Here is a 21,160-nt window from a genome sequence, read left to right on the forward strand (position 1 = left end):
AAATTCATGGAAACCAATGAAAATGAAAACACAACTGTTCAAAATCTTTGGGATACAGCAAAGGCAGTCCTGAGAGGAAAGTATATAGCAATACAAGACTTTCTCAAGAAACAAGAAAGGTCTCAAATACACAACCTAACCCTACACCTAAAGGAGCTAGAGAAAAAAGAGCAAATAAAGCCTAAACCCAGCAGGAGAAGAGAAATCATAAAGATCAGAGCAGAAATCAATGAAATAGAAACCAAAAGAACAGAACAGATCAACGAAACTAGGAGCTGGTTCTTTGAAAGAATTCACAAGATTGATAAACCCCTGGCCAGATTTATCAAAAAGAAAAGAGAAATGACCCAAATCAACAAAATCATGAATGAAAGAGGAGAGATCACAACCAACACCAAAGACATACAAACAATTATAAGAACATATTATGAGCAACTCTATGCCAGCAAATTAGATAACCTGGAAGAAATGGGTGCATTCCTAGAGATGTATCAACTACCAAAACTGAACCAGGAAGAAATAGAAAACCTGAACAGACCTATAACCACTAAGGAAATTGAAGCAGTCATCAAAAATCTCCCAAGAAACAAAAGCCCAGGGCCAGATGGCTTCCCAGGGGAACTCTACCAAACATTTAAAGAAGAATTAATACCTATTCTCCTGAAACTGTTCCAAAAAATAGAAATGGAAGGAAAACTTCCAAGCTCATTTTATGAAGCCACCATTACCTTGATTCCCCAAACCAGAAAAAGACTCCACCCAAAAGGAGAATTACAGACCAATATCCTTGATGAACATGGACGCAAAAATTCTCACCAAAATACTAGCCAATAGGATCCAACAGTACATTAAAAGGATTATTCACCATGACCAAGTGGGATTTATCCCTGGGCTGCAACGTTGGTTCAACATCCTCAAATCAATCAACGTGATACAATATATTAACAAAAGAAAAAACAAGAATATGATCTTCTCAATAGATGCAGAAAAAGCATTTGACAAAGTACAGCATCCTTTCTTGATCAAAACTCTTCAGATTATAGGGATAGAGGGTACATTCCTCAATATCATAAAAGCCATCTATGAAAAACCTACAGCGAATATCATTCTCAATGGGGAAAAGCTTAGAGCTTTCCCCCTAAGGTCAGGAACGCGGCAGGGATGTCCACTATCACCACTGCTATTCAACATAGTATTAGAAGTCCTAGCCACGGCAATCAGACAACAAAAAGAAATCAAAGGCATCCAAATCGGCAAAGAAGAAGTCAAACTCTCACTCTTTGCAGATGATATGATACTTTATGTGGAAAACCCAAAAGACTCCACCCCAAAACTGCTAGAACTCATACAGGAATTCAGTCAAGTGGCAGGCTATAAAATCAATGCACAGGAATCAGTGGCATTCCTATACACCAACAACAAGACAGAAGAGAGACAAATCAAGGAGTCGATCCCATTTACAACTGCACCCAAAACCATAAGATACCTAGGAATAAATTTAACCAAAGAGGCAAAGGATCTGTACTCAGAAAACTATAAAATACTCATGAAAGGAATTGAGGAAGACACAAAGAAATGGAAAAACATTACATGCTTATGGATTGGAAGAATAAACATTGTGAAGATGTCAATGCTACCTAGAGCAGTCAACACATTCAGTGCAATCCCCATCAAAATACCATCCACTTTTTTCAAAGAAATGGAACAAATTATCCTAAAATTTGTATGGAACCAGAAGAGACCCCGAATAGCCAGAGGAATGTTGAAAAAGAAAAGCAAAGCTGACGGCATCACAATTCTGGACTTCCAGCTCTATTACAAAGCTATCATCATCAAGACAGTATGGGACTGGCACAAAAACAGACACATAGATCAATGGAACAGAATCAAGAGCCCAGAAATGGACCCTCAACTCTATGGTCAACTCATCTTTGACAGAGCAGGAAAGAATGTCCAATGGGAAAAAGACAGTCTTTTCAACAAATGGTGTTGGGAAAATTGGACAGCCACATGCAGAAGAATGAAACTGGACCATTCCCTTACACCACACACAAAAATAGACTCCAGATGGTTGAAAGACCTAAACGTGAGACAGGAGTCCATCAACATCCTAAAGGAGAACACAGGCAGCAACCTCTTCGACCTCAGCCGCAGCAACTTCTTCCTAGAAACATCGCCAAAGGCAAGGGAAGCCAGGGCAAGAATGAACTATTGGGATTTCATCAAGATAAAAAGCTTTTGCACAGCAAAAGAAACAGTCCACAAAACCAAAAGACAACCGACAGAATGGGAGAAAATATTTGCAAGTGACATATCAGATAAACGGCTAGTATCCAAAATCTATAAAGAACTTATCAAACTCAACACCCAAAGAACAAATAATCCAATCAAGAAATGGGCAGAAGACATGAACAGACATTTTTCCAAAGACGACATCCAAATGGCTAACAGACACATGAAAAAGTGCTCAACATCACTCGGCATCAGGGAAATCCAAATCAAAGCCTCCATGAGATACCACCTCACACCAGTCAGAATGGCTAAAATTAACAAGTCAGGAAACGACAGATGTTGGCGGGGATGTGGAGAAAGGGGAACCCTCCTACACTGTTGGTGGGAATGCAAGCTGGTGCAACCACTCTGGAAAACAGTATGGAGGTTCCTCAAACAGTTGAAAATAGAGCTACCCTATGATCCAGCAATTGCACTACTGGGTATTTACCACAAAGATACAAATGTAGGGATCCGAAGGGATACGTGCACCCCAATGTTTATAGCAGCAATGTCCACAATAGCCAAACTGTGGAAAGAGCCAAGATGTCCATCGACAGATGAATGGATAAAGAAAATGTGGTATATATATACACAATGGGATATTATGCAGCCATCAAAAGGAATGAGATCTTGCCATTTGCAATGACGTGGATGGAACTGGAGGGTGTTATGCTGAGTGAAATAAGTCAATCAGAGAAAGACATGTATCATATGACCTCACGGATATGAGGAATTCTTAATCTCAGGATACAAACTGAGGGTTGCTGGAGTGGTGGGGGGTGGGAGGGATGGGGTGGCTGGGTCATAGACATTGGGGAGGGTATGTGCTATGGCGAGTGCTGTGAATTGTGCAAGACTGTTGAATCACGGATCTGTACCTATGAAACAAATAATGCAATATATGTTAAGAAAAAAAAGAAGAAGAAGATGGCAGGAAGGGAAGAATGAAGGGGGGGAAATCGGAGTGGGAGATGAACCATGAAAGACAATGGACTCTGAGAAACAAACTGAGGGTTCTAGAGGGGAGGGGGGTGGGGGGATGGGTTAGCCTGGTGATGGGTATTAAAGAGGGCACGTTCTGCGTGGAGCACTGGGTGTTATGCACAAACGATGAATCATGGAACCCTACATCAAAAACTAATGATGTAATGTATGGTGATTAACATAACAATAAAAAATAAAAAAAAAGAACCAATCAGGGTGCCTGGGTGGCTCAGTTGGTTAAGCGACTGCCTTCGGCTCAGGTCATGATCCTGGAGTCCTGGGATTGAGTCCCGCATCGGGCTCCCTGCTCGGCAGGGAGTCTGCTTCTCCCTCTGACCCTCTTCCCTCTTGTGCTATCTCTCATTCTCTCTCTTTCAAATAAATAAATAAAATCTTAAAAAAAAAAGAACCAATCAGAGTTGAAGAATACAATAACTGAAATAAAAAATACACTAAAGGGAATCAATAGCAGATTAGAAAATGCAGGAAAATGGATCCATGATCTGGAAGACAGGGTACTGGAAATAACACACAAGATTTAAAAAAATGAGAATAGCTTAAGGAACCTCTAGGACAACATTAAACATACTAACATTGCATTATAGAGTTGCCAGAAGGCATAGAGAGAAAAGGAAAGAAAATTTATTTGAAAAATAATGGCTGAAAACATTCCTAACCTGGGGAAGGAAACAAACATACAAGTTCAAGAAGCACAGAAAGTCCCAAACAAGATGAACCCAAAGATGTCCATACCAAGACACATTATAATTGAATGTCAAAAATTAAAGATACAGAGAGAATCTTGAAAGCAGCAAGAATAAAGCAACTAGTTGTGTACAAGGGAACACCCAAAAGACTATCAGCTGGTTTTTGAGCAGAAACCTCACAGGCCAGAAGGGAGTAGTATAATATATCCTAAGTGCCGAAGGAAAAAACTATAATCAAGAGTATTCGACCTCACAAAATTATCATTCAAAATTGAAAGATAAATTTTCCCAGACAAACAAAAGTTAAAAGGGTTCATCACCACTAAACTGGCCTTATAAGAAATGTTAAAGGGCCTTTTTAAAGAGGAAAAATAAGAGCCATAAGTGGAAGAAAATTATGAAAGAAAAAAATCTCACCAGTAAAAGCAAATGGAATAAAGGGAGTGGACCAACCACCTATGAAGCTAGTGTGAAGGTTAAAAGACAAAAGTAGTAAAATCAACTATATCTACAATAATTATTTAATGGATATACACACAAAAGAATGTAATATGATGTCACATACATAAAACGTGGGGAAGGTAAAAATGTAGCATAGTGCTTTTAGAATGTGTTCAGATTTAAGCAACAGTTAACTTAAAATAGATTGCTATATACATAGGATGTTATATATGAATTTTATGGTAACCAAAATCAAAAACCTAGAAAAGTTTTACAAAAAAAAAAGAGAGAGAGAGAGATTTCTAAACATAGCACTAAAGAAAGTCATCAAATTACAAGACAGCAAGAGATGAAAAAAGGAACAGAGAGAACTATAAAAGCAACCAGAAAACAATGAAAAAAAATGGCAGTAAGTATATATGTCAATAATTACTTTAAATGTTGATAAATGCTCCAAAAGACATAGGGTAAGTGATTATATTAAAAAATAAGACCCATCTCTATGCTGACTATAAGAGACTTAGTTCAGAGCTAAAGACACACACAGACCAAAAGTGAAAGGACGGAAAAAGATTATCCATGCAAATGGAGATTAAAAAAAAAAAAGACCTGGGATAACAGTATTTATATCAGACAAAAGTGTTTGTTTGTTGTTTGTTTGAGAGAGAGGGAGTGTGAGCGGGGGAGGGAGGGCAGAGGGAGAGGGAGAGAGAAAATCCCAAGCAGGCTCCATACTCAATCACCCTGAGATGATGAACCAAGCCAAAATCAAGAGTCAGAGGCTTAAGTGACTGAGCCACCCAGGGACTCCCAGACAAAAGGGACTGTAAAAATGGCAAAGAAGGGTACTGCATACTGATAAAAGCATCAATCTGTCTGGAGGATATAAACATTTTAAATATCCATGCACACAACATGGGAGCACTAAATACAAAAGCAAATTTTAACAGACCTAGAGGGACAATTTCACAGTAATGCAGTAAGAGTAGGGAACTAAAACCCCCACTTATATCAATGGATAGATCATCCAGACAGAAAATCAATAAGGAATCAGTGACTTTGAGCAATACATTAGACAGACTTAACAAATATACAGAACATTCCATCCAAAAACAACAGAATATACATTCTTTACAAGTGCATACAGAACATTTACCAGGACAGATCACATGTTAGGCTACAAAACAAGTTTCAGTAAATTTAAGAAGACTGAAATCATATCAAACATCTTTTCTGACCACAAGAATATGAAATGAGAATTATGAGCCAAAAAAAATAAAAAGCTGGAAAAAAACACAAGCATGTGGAGGCTAAACAAAATGCTACTGACCAACTAATGGGCCATTGAAGAAATCAAAGAAATAAAAAATACCTAGAGACAAATGAAGATGGAAACACAATTTTCCAAAATCTATGGGATGCAACAAAACAGTTCTAAAAGGAAGTTTGTAGAGATTCAGACCTAACTCAAGAAACAAGAGAAATCTCAAATCTAACCTTATACCTAAAGGAGTTGGAAGGGGAAAAAAAGTAAAGCCCAAAGTTAGTAGAAGGAAGGAAATAATAAAGATCAGAGTGAAAAATAAATAAAATAGAGACTAAAAAAATAATACAGAACATCAATGAAATGAAAGCTGGTTCTTTGAAAAGGTAAAGAAAATTGATAAGCCTTCAGCCAGACACATGAAGAAAAAAAGGGCCCAAATAAAGAAAATCAGAATGAAAGAGAAGTTACAACTGACACGACAGATATACAAAGAATTGCAAGAGACTACTGTGAGAAATGACATACCAACAAATTGTACAATCTAGAAGAAATGGATAAATTTCTAGAAACATATAATCTTCTAAGAATGAATCAGGAAGAAGTAGAAAATCTGGACAGATTACTAGTAATTAAATTGAATCAGTAACCAAAAAAATCCCAACAAACAAAAGTCAGAACCGGATGGCTTCATTGGTAAATTCTACCAAACATTTAAAGAAGAGTTAATACCTAACCTTCTCAAACTATTCCAAAATACTGAGGAAGGATTACTTCCAAATTCATTCTATGAGGCAACTATTACACTGATACCAAAACCAGACAAACACTACAAAAAAAGAAAATTACAGGCCAATATTCTTCATGAACATGGATGCAAAAATCCTTAACAAAATATTAACAAACAACAATCAACAATACATTAAAAGTATTATACATCATGATCCAATAGGATTTATCTATTCCAGGGAATCAAGGATGGGTCAATATCGGCAAATCAATCAACATGATACACCATATTACAAAATGAAGAATAAAAAACAATATGATCATCTCAATAGATTCAGAAAAAACATTTGAAAAAATTCAACATCTGTTCATGATAAAAACTCTCAACAAAATGGGTATGGATGAAACATACCTCAACATAATAAAGCCCATATATAAAAAACCCACAGCTAACAACATATTCAATGGTGAAAAGCTGCAAGCTTTTCTTCTAAGAGCAGGAACAAGACTAGGATGCCCATTCCCACCACTTTTATCCAAAACATTACCAGGAGTCCTAGCCACAGCAATCAGACAAGAAAAATGAATAAAAGTCATCCAAACTTAGGGGCACCTGAGTGGTTCAGTCAATTAAGGATCTGCCTTTGGCTCAGGTCATGATCTCAGGGTCCTGGGATGGAGTCCTGCATCAGGTTCCTTGCTCAGTGGGGAGTCTGCTTCTCCCTCTGCACCTCTCCCTTACTTGTGCTCTCTCTCAAATAAAATCTTTTATTAAAAAGTCACCCAAATTGATAAGTAAGAAGTAAAATTGTCTTTATTTGCAGATGACATATTATATATATAGAAAATCCTAAAGACTCTACCAAAAAAACTACTAGAATTGATAAATGAATTGAGTAATGTTGCAGCATACAAAACTAATATAGAGAAATCTGTTGTGTTTCTATAACACTAATAATAAACTAGCTGAATGTAAATTAAGAAAACAATCTCACTTATAATTGCCTCAATAAGAATAAAATATTTAAGAATAAATTTAACTAAAAAGGTGAAAGACCTACTCTGAAAACTGTGACATTGATGAAAGAAAATGATGACATAAAGAAATGGAAAGATATACCATGCTCATGGATTACAAGAATTAATATTTATTAAAATGTCTATACTACCCAAAGCAATTTACAGATTCAGTGCTATCCCTATCAAAATATCAATGCATTTTCACCAAACTAGAACAAATAATCCTAAAATATGAATGGAACCACAAAAGACCCTAGAAAGCCAAAGCAATCTTGAGAAAGAAAAACAAAACTTTAGGTATCATGCTCCCAGATTTCAAGTACACAACAGAGCTACAATAATCAAAACAGTGTGGTACTGGTACAAATAAGACAAACAGATCAGTGGAACAGAATAGAGAATCCAGCAGTAAACCCTTATATGGTCAATTAACCTATGACAAAAGGGGTAAGAATATACAATGGGGAGAAAAACAGTCTCTTCAAGAAATGATGTTGGGAAAACTGGAGAGCTACATGCAAAAGAATAAAATTAAACCACTGTCTTACACCATATACAAAAATCAAATCAATATACAAATCATTATATAAAATCAGAACGGATGAAAGACCTAAATGTAAGACTTGAAACCATAAAACTCCTAAAAGAAAACATAGGCAGTAAATTCTTAAACATCAGTCTTAGCAATATTCTTTTGGATCTTTCTAGAGGCAAAGGCGAAAAAAGGAAAGATGAACAATTGAGACTACATCTAACTGAAAAGGTTTGCACAGGAAAGGAAGGAAACCATCAACAAAAGGAAAAGGCAACCTGCTGAATAAAGATATTTGCAAATTATGTATCTGATGAGGGATTGATATTTAAAATACATAAAGATGTTGCAAACTCAACACCAAAAAAACAGTCTGATTAAAAAATGGGCACAGAACCTGAATAGACATTTTTTCCAAAGATGACATACAGATGGCCGACAAACACATGAAAAGCTGTTCAACAACATTAACCAGCAGATAAATGCCAATCAAAACCACAGTGAGGGACACCTGGGTAAGCATCTGCCTTCGGCTCAGGTCATGATCCCAGGTTCTTGGGATCAAGCCCCGCGTTGGGCTCCTTGCTCAGCAGGGAGCCTGCTTCTCCCTCTGCCCGCTGCTCCCCCTGCTTGCGCTGTCTCCCCTCTCCCTCTGACAAATAAATAAAATCTTTTTTTAAAGATTTAATAAATATTAAAAAAAACCCACAGTGAGAGATCACCTCACACCTGTCAGAATGGCTAAAATCAACGCAAAAATGTGTTGGCAAGGATGCGGAGGAAAAGGAACCCTCGTGCACTGTTGGTGGGAATGTAAATGGGTGCAGTCGCTATTGAAAACGGTATGAAGCTTCCTCAAAATATTAAAAATAGAAATACCATATGATACAACAATTCCACTTCTGAGTATATATCTGAAGAAAATTAAAACACTAATTCTAAAATATATATACACATCTACATTCATTGCAGCATTATTTGTAACAGTCAAGATATGGAAACAATCTGAGTGTCCTTTGATAGATGAAGGGATAAAGATGTGTTATATATAACAACAGAATAGTACTCAGCCATAAAAAATGAAATTTTGCTATTTGTGACACCATGGATGGACCCAGGGTGTATTACGCTAAGTGAAGTCAGACAGAGTTAGACAAATACTGTGTTATTTCACTTATATGTAGAATCTAAACAACAAATGAACAGACACAACAAAACAGAAGGAAACTCATAGATATAAGAAATAATCTACAGGTTACCAAAGCAGGGGAGGGGGCCAGGGAACAGGTGAAATACGTGAAGGAGAATATGAGGTACAAACTTCCAGGTACAAAATAAATAAGTCACGGGGATGTAAAGTACAGCATAGGGAATGTAGGCAATAATATTGGAATAACTTTGTATGGTAACTGCAGTAATGGTGTGAGCATTTCATAATGGATATAAATGTTGAATCACTATGTTGTACACATGACATTAATGTAATACTGTATGTTAACTATATTTCAATAATAATAAAAACCTTACTTTGAAACATTCTTTACAATATTCATTAGAAAAGGGCTGATTGCTCTTTTTTAAAAAATATAATTGATATATGTTTCAGGTGTACAACATAAGGATTCGATATTTGTGTGTATTGTGAAATGATCACTCTCTTCTCGAAGCACTCTATTTGCCTGACTCCTAAAACAGCACTTTGTTTTTGGTTTTTTGTTGTTACCAACGCCACTAACAAATCCTTCTCAGTCTGTTTGGCAGCCCTTCCTCGTCTTCCTTGCCTGCCTGACCTGAGTCCCAGGGGCTTAATCCTTGCAACTCACCTCAATCGTTTAGGACACTCAATCTCTAAGTGGCCTCACACAGCCCCCTGGATACCAGCAGCCTTTATATGCCGAGACCTGCTGCCTTGTCTTCTGACTTTGCCTCTAAACTCCAGATCGGAATATTCTGCTGCTTACTCAGCACTGCCACTTGGAAAGCTAGTAGGCATCTCAAATTGAACGTGTGCAAACTGACCTCTGGAGGTCCCTTCAGTCTGGCTCCTTCCCCAGTGTCCCTTTACCAGTATATGACAACTCTATTCACCCAGCTGCTCAGGATAAAAACCTCAGAGTCACACATGGTTCTTTCCTTTCTCTCCTAGGCCACATCAAATCCGGCAGCAAAACTTTTCAGCTTCATAGAAGCCAAACCTAGTCTGTAGGGAGAAGTGCGTACATCCACCGCGGCCACGCTAGACCAAGCCACTTGGCACATAAACTATTAAAACCACTCCCTTTGTAAGCTCCCAACTTCCTCCCTAGCACTCCTACCTTTGAAAACATCAATCACATCATGGGCGATCCTCTGCTCAAGACCCTCCTGTGACTTCTATCTAATTTAGAATAAAGCCTGGAGTCTTCCTGTGCCCTACCAGGCTTTGCCATTTCCTGTCTCCTACCTATCGGTTCTTAGGCCACGCTGGCCCCGGTGCCCTTGGCCTGTGCGCCTCTTCTTCCTGACACCTGCTGCATGTGCATCCTCTCTCCGGGCGGGCCTCTGACTCTCCTGTCCAAGCCATGCTCTCACTTCCCTCCATGGCCCTTCCATCCTCAGACTCTGTGTTACATGTTGACTTGTGCCCACAAAAAGGCACAATGAAGTCCTACCCCCTGGTACGACTGATGTGGTGTACGCCCTGGTGTGACCTTATTTGGAAATAGGATCTTGGCAGTTGTAACCAAGTTAAGTTGAGGTCGTTAGGGTGGGCTCCAATCCAATGTACTGCTGTCCTTATAAAAAGAGACACATGGGGCTGGCTCAGTCGGTTAAGCATCTGACTCTTGATTTCGGCTCAGGTCATGATCTCAGGGTCATGAGATCGAGCCCCGTGCTCAGTGGAGGGGGAGTGGGCTGCTTCAGGATTCTCGCCCTCTGCCTCTCGCCCATCCACCTGCTCTAATAAATAAATCTTAAAAAAATAAAAAGGGAGACACACACAGAGGGAAATGCCACGTGAAGTCAAAGACACATAAGGAGCAGACCACCACGGGCAACAGAGGTAGCCGTCTGGGTGGTTTCGCTAGAAGCCCGGGAGCACGAAGGACACACAGCCACCAGCAAAAGCCAGGAAGAGGCAGGAAGACCGAGTGCTACAGAGGCTGCATGGTCCTGCGGACACCTGGATTTCTGACTGCTAGGCTCTAGAACTGGCTGAGCCTCAACTGCTGTTGTCCTAAGCAACCTGCTTTGTGGTACTTTGTTTCAGCAGGCCTAGGAAGCCAATACATCCTGGTTATTGATTCTTCATGCCACTTAGCCCTTCCTGATATTTTATCTTTTCTTGTCTGTCCACTCTCCGCCCTCCCCATTGGATTATGGGCACGACAGAGTCAGGGCCTTTCAACCCTGTGCAGGGAGATGCACCAATCCTCAGGACTCACTCATCTGGCCAGCACACTGCCCAGTCTCTCTGTTGCCATCAGAATTTTCTCGTTTTGGGCTCTAAGGATCAGAGATTATTTTGTATGTCAAACATACGGGCCAAGATCCCACATGCTTGGGAACATTATGGTGAGAATTTTTACAATTCTTTTTTCATTATAACTAATTTTTATACTCCCTTTCCAAGGAATACATTGAGACACAAAAATGCTAGGGTCCTGGTTGAGGAATCATGGGCCGTGTCTCCCTCCTTCCCTCCTTTAAAAATCTGGCTGCTGGGCGCCTGGGTGGCTCAGTTGGTTGAGCGACTGCCTTCGGCTCAGGTCATGGTCCTGGAGTCCCGGGATCGAGTGCCGCATCGGGCTCCCTGCTCGGCGGGAAGTCTGCTTCTCCCTCTGCCCCTAACCCCTCTCATGTGCTCTCTCTCATTCTCTCTCTCTCTCAAATAAATAAATAAAATCCTTAAAAAACAAAATCTGGCTGCTTTGTCTGCACATCACAACTCCTCTCGGGAGTCCTCCCAAGAGCGAGAACCTTCCATGGGATACAAAATAAGCCCACGTGAGACTGAAGATCACATTAGCATTGACCAAGGGCCTGGGGTAAATTCAACAAAACAAGTAACAAATCCATTTTTATGGCTCTATTAAATATTATATATTCAAACCAAGTATTTATGTAAATATTTATGTAAATGAGATATTGGTAAGTGCTTGTGATTTATATTTTACGCAAAGACAACACCGCCATATGAGGAAACACAGCGGCACATGTTCTGTACAAATGCTGACAAGCCAGTGCGCCGTGCCTGCCTCCAAGGGGGCTCTCCTGCTGTTTGTTACCTGTCCTCATGCTTCACTTTCCTGCCACCTGAGCTGGATGTGCCCTTCGGGCTCCCACTCTTCGCGAGAAGAAATAACACTACTTCTAAAAATGTAAACAAAGCTTTCCAGATTTAGGCAAGGCAAACTTCACTGGGCTAGAGCAGTTGTAGAACCAGTATGTGCTTTCAGGGAAGCCTTCTACCATTAGAAGACCTTTTCTAGAAATGGTCAGAAAAGCAAAAGGCAGTGGCACAAGCCGAGTCATGGACCTGTGTCTGCAGTGTGTGTTTTGGGGTGGACAGGGTGCAGTATATTCTAACCTGCCCATCAGAGACTGGCGCTGGAAGGGCTTCTGTATATGCCTCTCTCTTTGGCGGGTTCCTGGCCCAGCCAGCCACATGACCCTCAACAAAGAAAAAAACAAAACAAACAAAAAACAAAAAAACAGAAACATTCTTAATGGGTTTAGGAAAACAGTTACATAACTTAATGAAGCAGATTAACTTTTCTAATTATGGAATCAATATTTTCTTGATAACTAGTCTATGTATACTTTTAAAAACAAAACCACAGTACTAGTAACATACCTAAAATATATCAATTATTTCTTTTAAAATAGCCTTTGTTTTCAACTTTCTCTGATTGGCTCGTAAAGGTTTATTGTTTATATGAATTACATTTGACTTAAACAGATTCTAACTGATTTAGGCAGATGTTTGTAATCATCTTCATGGTCTGGACACATATTGGCTGGGAAGGATCCGGGAGGCAGCGGGCAAGCCTGCCTCCTGACCCTGGGAGGGAGGCATCGTGGGTGAACTGTATAACCAAGTGAGTGGGCTATTTGAAGTTATGTTGTCTGGCCATCTCCCGCCCTATTAAAAAAAAAAAAATGATACCAGATTCTGCATTTCTGACACCTGAGCAGTCACATACAAGGACCTGCCAGGAGCCTTTTAATAGTGCATTTTACAATGTGACCTCGTGCCAAGCAGAGGCTCCTGGTGCAGAAGCATTGCCTACGCTTGATTCAGTAAGTCTCTGGGCCTGGAGGGTCCTCACCTCAGGTTCAAGCCCAACGACCATCTTGGACTTTGCAAACTAGACTGTGGTTTTGGGGGGCAAATGCTTCCAGTTTCATGGGGAAATACAGGAACTGCTCAGGATTGAGTAGTGGATAAAATGTGAGCCAGGTTGAGGTGGCTCCAGAGTGAGATTGCATAACAGCAAAGCTGCTTTCAAGCAAAACTAAGCAAAAATCGTGGCTATAGCTGAGGAATTCCAAGGGAGGTTCCTGGATACCAGGATGTACCCATGTGCCAAATGTACTGTACAAATAAATAACACTCTTTGAATAAATACTGGGGCCAACCACACAAATGCTGAAGTCGTATATAAACATAAATACACACACACACAGCCTGACTCTGTGGTTGTGAGTCTAAACAACAGGGTGAGCCCAGGACAGGCACACACTCAAAGAAGTAAAGAGGCACAGGGAGCCCATATGCTGTACAAAAATGCACTTTCTTCATCTTTTCCCAATCAGTTAAGAAATGTTAACAGCTGCTCGTTTTTGATTAGGTAGATCTTGCAGGATCCAAGCCCAAGTTCGTATACGAAATAAATCAAGGACCGCAGTTAGGAAGAGGACGCTTCAAATTTTGCCAAAGATGCAGCAATTGCCTTGCTTGGGTGGCACCGCCCTCAGAAGCGGAGATCCGGGGAGAAGGCGCGCTCCCGCCGCCACCTCCCAAAAGACACGTTGACACTGGGGGCTGGACCAGGCGCTGGCGAGGGATGCTCGGTTTGCCCGCCAAGGGCTTTTGGGGAGCGCTGGGGGGCGGTCCTAGTGGGGACCCTAAGGGAAGGGGTAGTGGCCACTATTCCCAGGGGAGCCCCGGGGAGGTGGAGAGGAGGTCAGAAGAGGCAGGTGCACCGGGCAGGGCCAAAAGCCAAGCCTTGGAAGGTTAAAAGTTATAAAAAGAGCTGGCTGGAGGACTGTCGGCTGCGGGAGTCGACAAGGGGGATCCCCTTGGTTGGGGATCGAGCTAAATGAAGGCACAAACTGGGTAGTCCCCGCCCAGGGTCACTCACCTTCCTCGAGCGCTTCGTGCACGAGCAGAAGACCAAGCAGCAGCCAAAGCTTCATCTTCAGGGCAAAGGGCGCGCGGGCAGAGGGTCTGGGACAGCAGCCGGAGGAGCACCCGACGGCACAGGGCAAGGGCAGGGGCGCAGGGGGAGGCGGCGGGCGAGGGGCGTGTCGGGGCGGGCGTCTGGGACGCCACAGCTGGAGGATTCGGTTTCCTGAGGTGGAAACCAGTTTGGGGGAAAAATTGAGTTTTTCTTTTTCTTTTTTTTAAATTCCGTGTAATGTGACCTCTCCTGCCCCCTGGCGGAGCAGTGGAGAGAGGCGCTTTTTCGTGCGCGTTGGGGAAGGGCTAAGGGCAAGATGTCAATTACAACAGTCATTCCTAGAATTTCTCCACCTGGGCGTGTCATCAAGTTCACTGACTTCAACGAGGCCCAGTGTAATCCTGCAGGTGCCGATAGGGTCATGTTTAACCATAATTATCCAAATGTCACCAGCATTCTCAGGCAGAGCTGGAACGCTCTGTAAAAAGTGCCCTCTAAATATTTCTGTTTATTCCCAGGTCCGCCACTTGCACTCACTAACAAGACCATTGCCCTCAGCGGTTTTTGCTGTTGCTCTGTGTCTGGCCAGAGATGGGCTCTGCACCCAGCCCTGTTCCGGCTGGTCACCGGCCGCTGAGATGTTAGAACCCTGGGGCTCCCAAATGCGGAAGCTGGCCTTCCATCAGAGGGACCCACAGCAGGCCAGCTCCTTCCTCGGTATTCCAGCAGAGGTTTTGGAGAAAGGACTCAGGCCTTTTTATTCAGAAGTCCCACTGTCTTACATGACACTCAATTGGGCGTGTGGGAGGGACTGTGCCAGAAAAGAGTTCCAAGTAACAGCATCAGTGCCTCTGGCCCCCCAACACATACACACACATCTTTCCGGGGCACCCGGGGCTCAGTCTGTTAAGCGTCTGCCTTCGGCTCGGGTCATGATCCAGGGGTCCTGGGATCAGTCCCGCATCGGGCTCCCTGCTCAGCAGGAAGCCTGCTTCTCCCTCTGCCTGCTGCTCTCCCAGCTTGTGCTCTCAAATAAATAAATCTTTTAAAAACGAAAAAACAAACACATCTTTCCTTCCGATTCAAAATCAGCACCTTGGGCTTCTTTTAAATGTATTATCTCTATTCTCTCAGGAGGCTTCTCAATTCTAGCAAACTCTTCCCCAGCCCCTTCAGGTTAGGAAACCCAGAGAGGTTCGTTGGTGCTCCATGGACCCTTCCGTGAGCTTCTCAAAGCATGCTGAGGAGGTGATTAAAAGGAAAAGGAAATAGTTTTGTAAACCAAAAGATCATTAAATGCTACATGGTCTAACATATGCTATGTCATGGAGTGGAGGATTTAGCGTTAATGTGCCCCTCTGCAGAGAGGGTTGTAGGTTTCTGAGCTTGCAGACTCCTATGATCCAAGCAGGTTGCAGGTATATTCCCCCAGGTGAGGAGCAGGGCCTGGACCTCTAGCCCACTTCAAACGTTACTATTCACGTGAGCTTGATTCAAAATAACAGGAAGGGGACTTCTCCCTCAACACTGAAGGCATGAAGTTCAGCACAGACCCGTGCTCATCAGCCACTTCATGCCGGAGGAAGCAAGACTTCCACCTACTGTCACCCGCTCTGGGGCCCGCTTTGCTCCTTCTTGGCGGCGGTGGAGAGAACAGTTGCCTGGGAATACAGGAGATCAGGGCTCAGGTCCTGACACGGCCACAAGCTCTCCACTCCCTCAACTCCCTCCGCCTCTCTAGATCTGGGCTCTCTCCTTGGTAAAGGCAGGGAACTAGATGATTATTTCCACATGTGTTTATAAGGTGTGTCCTATTATGACGGCGGAGACCTCATTGCTATTTTACAGAGTGGATCCTAGTGTGAAGACGAGCATTTGAAGCACCATAATGGGATGTGTCTCCTTCTGGGGAGCACACACAGGAGTGCTAAATCTGCCTGGTCTGCCCCCATGGAGATCCCTTTTCATTCTGACTCCATGACGCTGACAACTTCACTCTTACCTGGTGTGGGAGCCTGAGTTCAGTCTACACCTCCTCTCCCCCACTCTCCAGTCACCAGGCTCTGCCTGGTCTACCTGCTGACTGCACCAAGGCCACCCCTTTTTGCTGTCATCCCTCACTGCACAGCCTCCTAGTTGATCTCCCTGCCCCTCCTTCTTGCACCCCAACAATTCCAGCAATTACATCTATCTGCGAATGATACTCTAAAAATCTAACCCAATTGAAACTCTTCCAAAGCCCTCAGGGAAGGCTGGGACACCCAAGTTCACGGCCCTGCTGGCCTCTCCAGCTGTCTCTCTTGGTGCCACTCTCTGTCATGCCCTCCACACTAACAGCTCACTGCCCTCGCCCACCCCCAGCCATCATTGTGGGTCCGCCGCTCCTGTGGTTCCCTCTGCCCCAAATAGCCCCCTCTGCTGTTATACACCTGCCTGCCCTCTCATCACACCCCGCTCCTGGCCTCCCCTGCCCTCCAAGACTTGGCTTATTAGGTCTTGCCCCCTCCCAGCTGGGCTTAGCCCTTCTCTGGTAATGAAAACTTCTATCATAGCGTCTAGAACAAAAGGCAGAATTTAGCTGTGAATCTGGTTATGCTTCTTTCCCTGCACTATTCTATGAGTTCGAAGGCAGGAATTGTGTCTTATTAAATTTTGTATTCCACCGCCAGTTCCTGGAAAGTAATAATAATTTGTTAGGAACTTACTCTGTTCCAGGCAGTGCGTAATCACCGTTTCTTGTTGATCCAGTTGAAGGTTGAGGATTCTCCGGAAGCCTCAGGCTCCACAAGAGTCCAGATTCACTCAGGAGCTCTTTCCACCAGCCCCTGCGGCTCGTTGACGAGGAAGAGCAAGCAGATGGCCCCACACAGGAAGAGAATTTGCGTTAAGGAAGAGCTGCACTCAGTTGTTCCACCTGTGTTTTCTTTTATTTAAATTTTTTTTCAAAATTACTCAACACACTTAAAGATACTTAAGTATCTTTTAAAACCTCCACAGGCTTATATAGGACAGAAAATGGTAAAAATAATAAAAATGCCTTTTCGTGTCCCCTACCCTTCCTGCTAGCTATGAAGTATTCCAGAGGCAAGACACACCATAACTTCACTGTTGTCCCGTTGATAACTAGTTTGGTTGTTTAAAAAACTCCTGCACAAAAAATACTGCAGGAACTATTGTGATCCAAATATCTTGATGCTCATGAATATTCTATAAGATAGATACTTAGTGAAATTATTCAGCCAAAGGCCAGGTATTTCATATTTTTGAACCCTGCCAATTCTACAAAGCTGTCCCTGTTGACAGCCAATTCTGCTTTCCTTTGGAGCAGCCCCCTCCCCCCACCAGTCACGCTAGCCAATTTAAAACCTGGGGTTGGGTGGGGTGGGGTAGGGGTCTCATTGTGCTCTTTTTTTAAGAAAAGATTTTATTTACTTATTATTTATTTGAGAGAGAAAGCACGAGCAGGGGAGGGGGTGGGAGGGCAGAAGGAGAAGGGGAAGCAGGCTCCCCACTGAGCAGGGAGCCTAGGAGCCGGAGGGGCTCAATCCCAGGACCCTGGGATCATGACCTGAGCCGAGGGCAGACGCTTAACCAACTGAACCACCCAGGTGCCCCTCATTATGCTCTTTTAATTCCCATTCCTTCTGTTACTATTGAGAATGAGCATTTTATCATGTTTTTATTAGCCACTTGTATTTGCCTATTTTTGAAAATCAAGTTATTTTTATTATTGTCTTACAATAGTAGAATCTTAATATATTCTGGTTCGTAAGCTCTTGGGGGGTTATACATATTGCAGACATTTTCTTCTAATCCTTTTCTGGTGTTTTAGTTTTGCTCATGGTGCCTTTCTGCAAACAATTACAACCAATGTTTAGGCAATTACATTTTCAGTAACTTCTTTCATGGCTTCTGGGTTTTGTATTTCCTGAGGTAGGTCTTCCTGCCTTCAATTATCCAACTACTTTGGTCTTTTAAACCCGTCTATAATTTTTTCTTTTTTTTATTATCACAAGTTAGAAATCTAATTTTATGTGTTTCCAATTGGATGGTCAAGGTCACATTATTATTTGTTAAATGATTGGTCCTTTTTCCATCTTTTAAATAGGCTTTTCATGTATATTAAATTACATATGTACATGGGTCCATTCTGTTTTATTCTATTGATCTCTCTATACCTATAGAAATATCAGACTGCTTTAATCAGTACTGATTTATAGCATGTTTTGCCATTTTTTTGGCCCACTTTATTGTTCTTCTGTTAATTATCATTATACATTTTCTCTTCCAGATGAAGTTTGGAATCAGCTTGCAATCTCCATAAAAACTTTATTGTGTTTTGATGATGATTGCATTGAATTCATGTTTGGGGGAAGAATGGTCATATTTACAATATTGAGTCTTCCCATCCAGGAATGATATAATACTAGCTTTCAACTTACTCAAGTCTACTTGTATGTCCCCATTATAATTAATAATTGGTTAATGCTAGTATTAGGACAACAGTTTTAGAATTCTGCATTCCCAGGTATATTTTGTATCAAATACTCTTTTGCTAAATGTTGGCTACCTAAATGTGTGTGTGTGTGTGTGTGTGTGTGTGTAACTACATAGTTAACGCTTATTTAGTTGTAATCACATAGTTATATTTTTCCATGTAAGTCTTGCTTGTTAACAACAAGCAATAATAATAAGCAAGGCTTATTTCTTATTTTTGCTTGCTTATTTGTTTTGCTATTATGAATGACTTTCCCCCAGTACCTTGTCAAATTGGTTAACTGGTACATCGAAAATAATTTTGTAATTCCGCTTTCGCAGCCTCTTCTACATCACGTACACTTTAGATAAATTTAGGTATCTAAACTTACCTGAAGTCTGTGTTAATGGGCTGAACTGTGTTCCCTCCTCCTTCCCAAATTTAAATGTTGAAGTCCTAACCTCCCGTATTTGGAAATACGGTCTTTAAAGAGGTAATTAAAATGTGGTCATTAGGGTGCCTGGGTGGCTCAGTTGGTTAAGGGACTGCCTTCAGCTCAGGTCATGATCCTGGAGTCCTGGGATCGAGTCCTGCATTGGGCTCCCCTGCTCAGCAGGGAGCCTGCTTCCCCCTCAGCCCCTCCCCCCTCATGCTCATTCTCTCTCTCTCTCAAATAAATAAAATCTTTAAAATAAAATGCGGTCATTAGGGTGAGTCCTAAACCAATATCACTGGTACTCTGCTAAGAGTAAACATAGAGGCACAGAAGGAAGACCATATGAAGATAGCAGAAGACAACCTCCCACAAACCCAGGACAGAGGCTCAGAAGAAACCAACCCTGCCAACGCCTTAATCTCAGATTTCTAACTTCCAGAGCTGTGAGGAAAATACATTTCTGTTGCTTAAGCCAGGAGTCTGCGTTACTTCATTATGACAGCCCTAGGGAACAAATACTCTATTAGGATGGGAGCAAAATATACAAGAAATATAGGGGCTTTTCCAAGACATGTAGCTGCTTAATCACAAGCTTATTGTCCTTGAATGAGACAATCTCAGGATGACTGAACTTGAAAAATAAAACTGCCAAAATTGTATTCTTTATGGGTTGTATTTCACTATAAAAACCCATTTTCTTCTTCTCTAGGGTGAGAAGGAATTTTATTACTAGAATCTCTGTTTGCCTTGGTTTTTTCCATTCTTCCTCCAACAACTGCTGGACTATTGGCCAATCAAAATAAGCATTTTCTTACAGCATTTTCCAAGTCCAATACAACTTGAAGCCTGGTTTCCTAAGGCATGATTAATTTTTGTGTGTTTGTATCTGATCACCTTAATGGTGACCCTCTTATTAGTCCACATAGCTTTCCACTGATTTGGGGGCTTTTTAGATAAATGATCATAGTATCTGCAACACCCAATTTTTCGTTCTTGATTAGTTGCCGCCCGTCTGCTCCCTCCACCTCACTGTACAGCAGCCTCTAATGCTGGTCATCCATGGACCCCCAACTTCACGAAGCGCAGAGAGCCTCAGGGGTGGGACAAATTCGGGAGTCCCAGCCTTCCCTGAACCATCAGATACTGCCTGATGGAGGCAGAGGAGACGTCGCAAACAAAGCAATGGCTTTTTAAAAACTGGTGTCCAGGGAAGCAGTGTCACCCTTGGGAGGAACCAGCACTACTTGAGGGACTGTGCGTTACTGCCTGTCTCTGAAGAGCTGGTACAGCAGCCTCCAGCCCTGGCTTAACAAATGACAAGCTGGAGAAAAAAGGAGGAGTGGTGGAAGGGACGAGCAAAAATCAGGAAATGGAAGAGAGAAGTGAGTGGGATCAGGGGCGGGGAGTGGGCTGCCCCTGGAGACTTAGGTCTAGAGAAGCGTATTCCTCCCAGTTGTCTTTAAAAGCACGATGTTACACAATATGTATCTCAGGGACACAGAATCAGCACTCCCTTCAGGTTACCAGAGTGAGAGGTCAGCACTTCCATGACGATTTCCTTGTTGGTGAGTTATTTTGTATGTTGCATGTTCCTTATAAATCTTAATTTATAATAGTTGTCTATGACTACTCTGTCCTGAAAAATCTCCCTACTCCTCTGCTCCCTCTATTCTTGCTTCCCCCCTGCGAAGTGGTGAATAGCATCAGAAATTTGTTAGGTGAGACAAAAAAAAAGTCCAAAATCAGGACATTTCATTTCTTGAACTGGTCTTCACTAACTATAGAAATATAACAGGGGCGCCTGGGTGGCTCAGTCGGTGAAGCGTCTGCCTTCGGCTCAGTCATGATCCCGGGGTCCTGAGATCAAGCCCCGCATCGGGCTCCTTGCTCAGCGGGGAGCCCGCTTCTCC

At 42.1% G+C, this 21,160-nt stretch overlaps 1 protein-coding gene across 1 annotated transcript in view; it reads right to left on the minus strand.

Moving 5' to 3' along the window:
• Positions 1 to 14,504, minus strand: part of PDGFRL (platelet derived growth factor receptor like) — a 72,825-nt gene extending 58,321 nt beyond the window's left edge. The window contains exon 1 of the mRNA XM_025886147.2: positions 14,299 to 14,504. Within this exon, the coding sequence (XP_025741932.1) occupies positions 14,299 to 14,353 (55 nt within the window). The 5' untranslated portion in view covers positions 14,354 to 14,504. The remainder of the gene's footprint in view (positions 1 to 14,298) is intronic.
• Between the last annotated feature and the right edge of the window lie 6,656 nt (positions 14,505 to 21,160).

The sequence above is a fragment of the Callorhinus ursinus genome, unplaced genomic scaffold (assembly GCF_003265705.2).
Source record: "Callorhinus ursinus isolate GAN/ISIS: 27379988/994484 unplaced genomic scaffold, GSC_fseal_2.0 scaffold17, whole genome shotgun sequence".
In the NCBI taxonomy this organism is placed as follows: domain Eukaryota; kingdom Metazoa; phylum Chordata; class Mammalia; order Carnivora; family Otariidae; genus Callorhinus; species Callorhinus ursinus.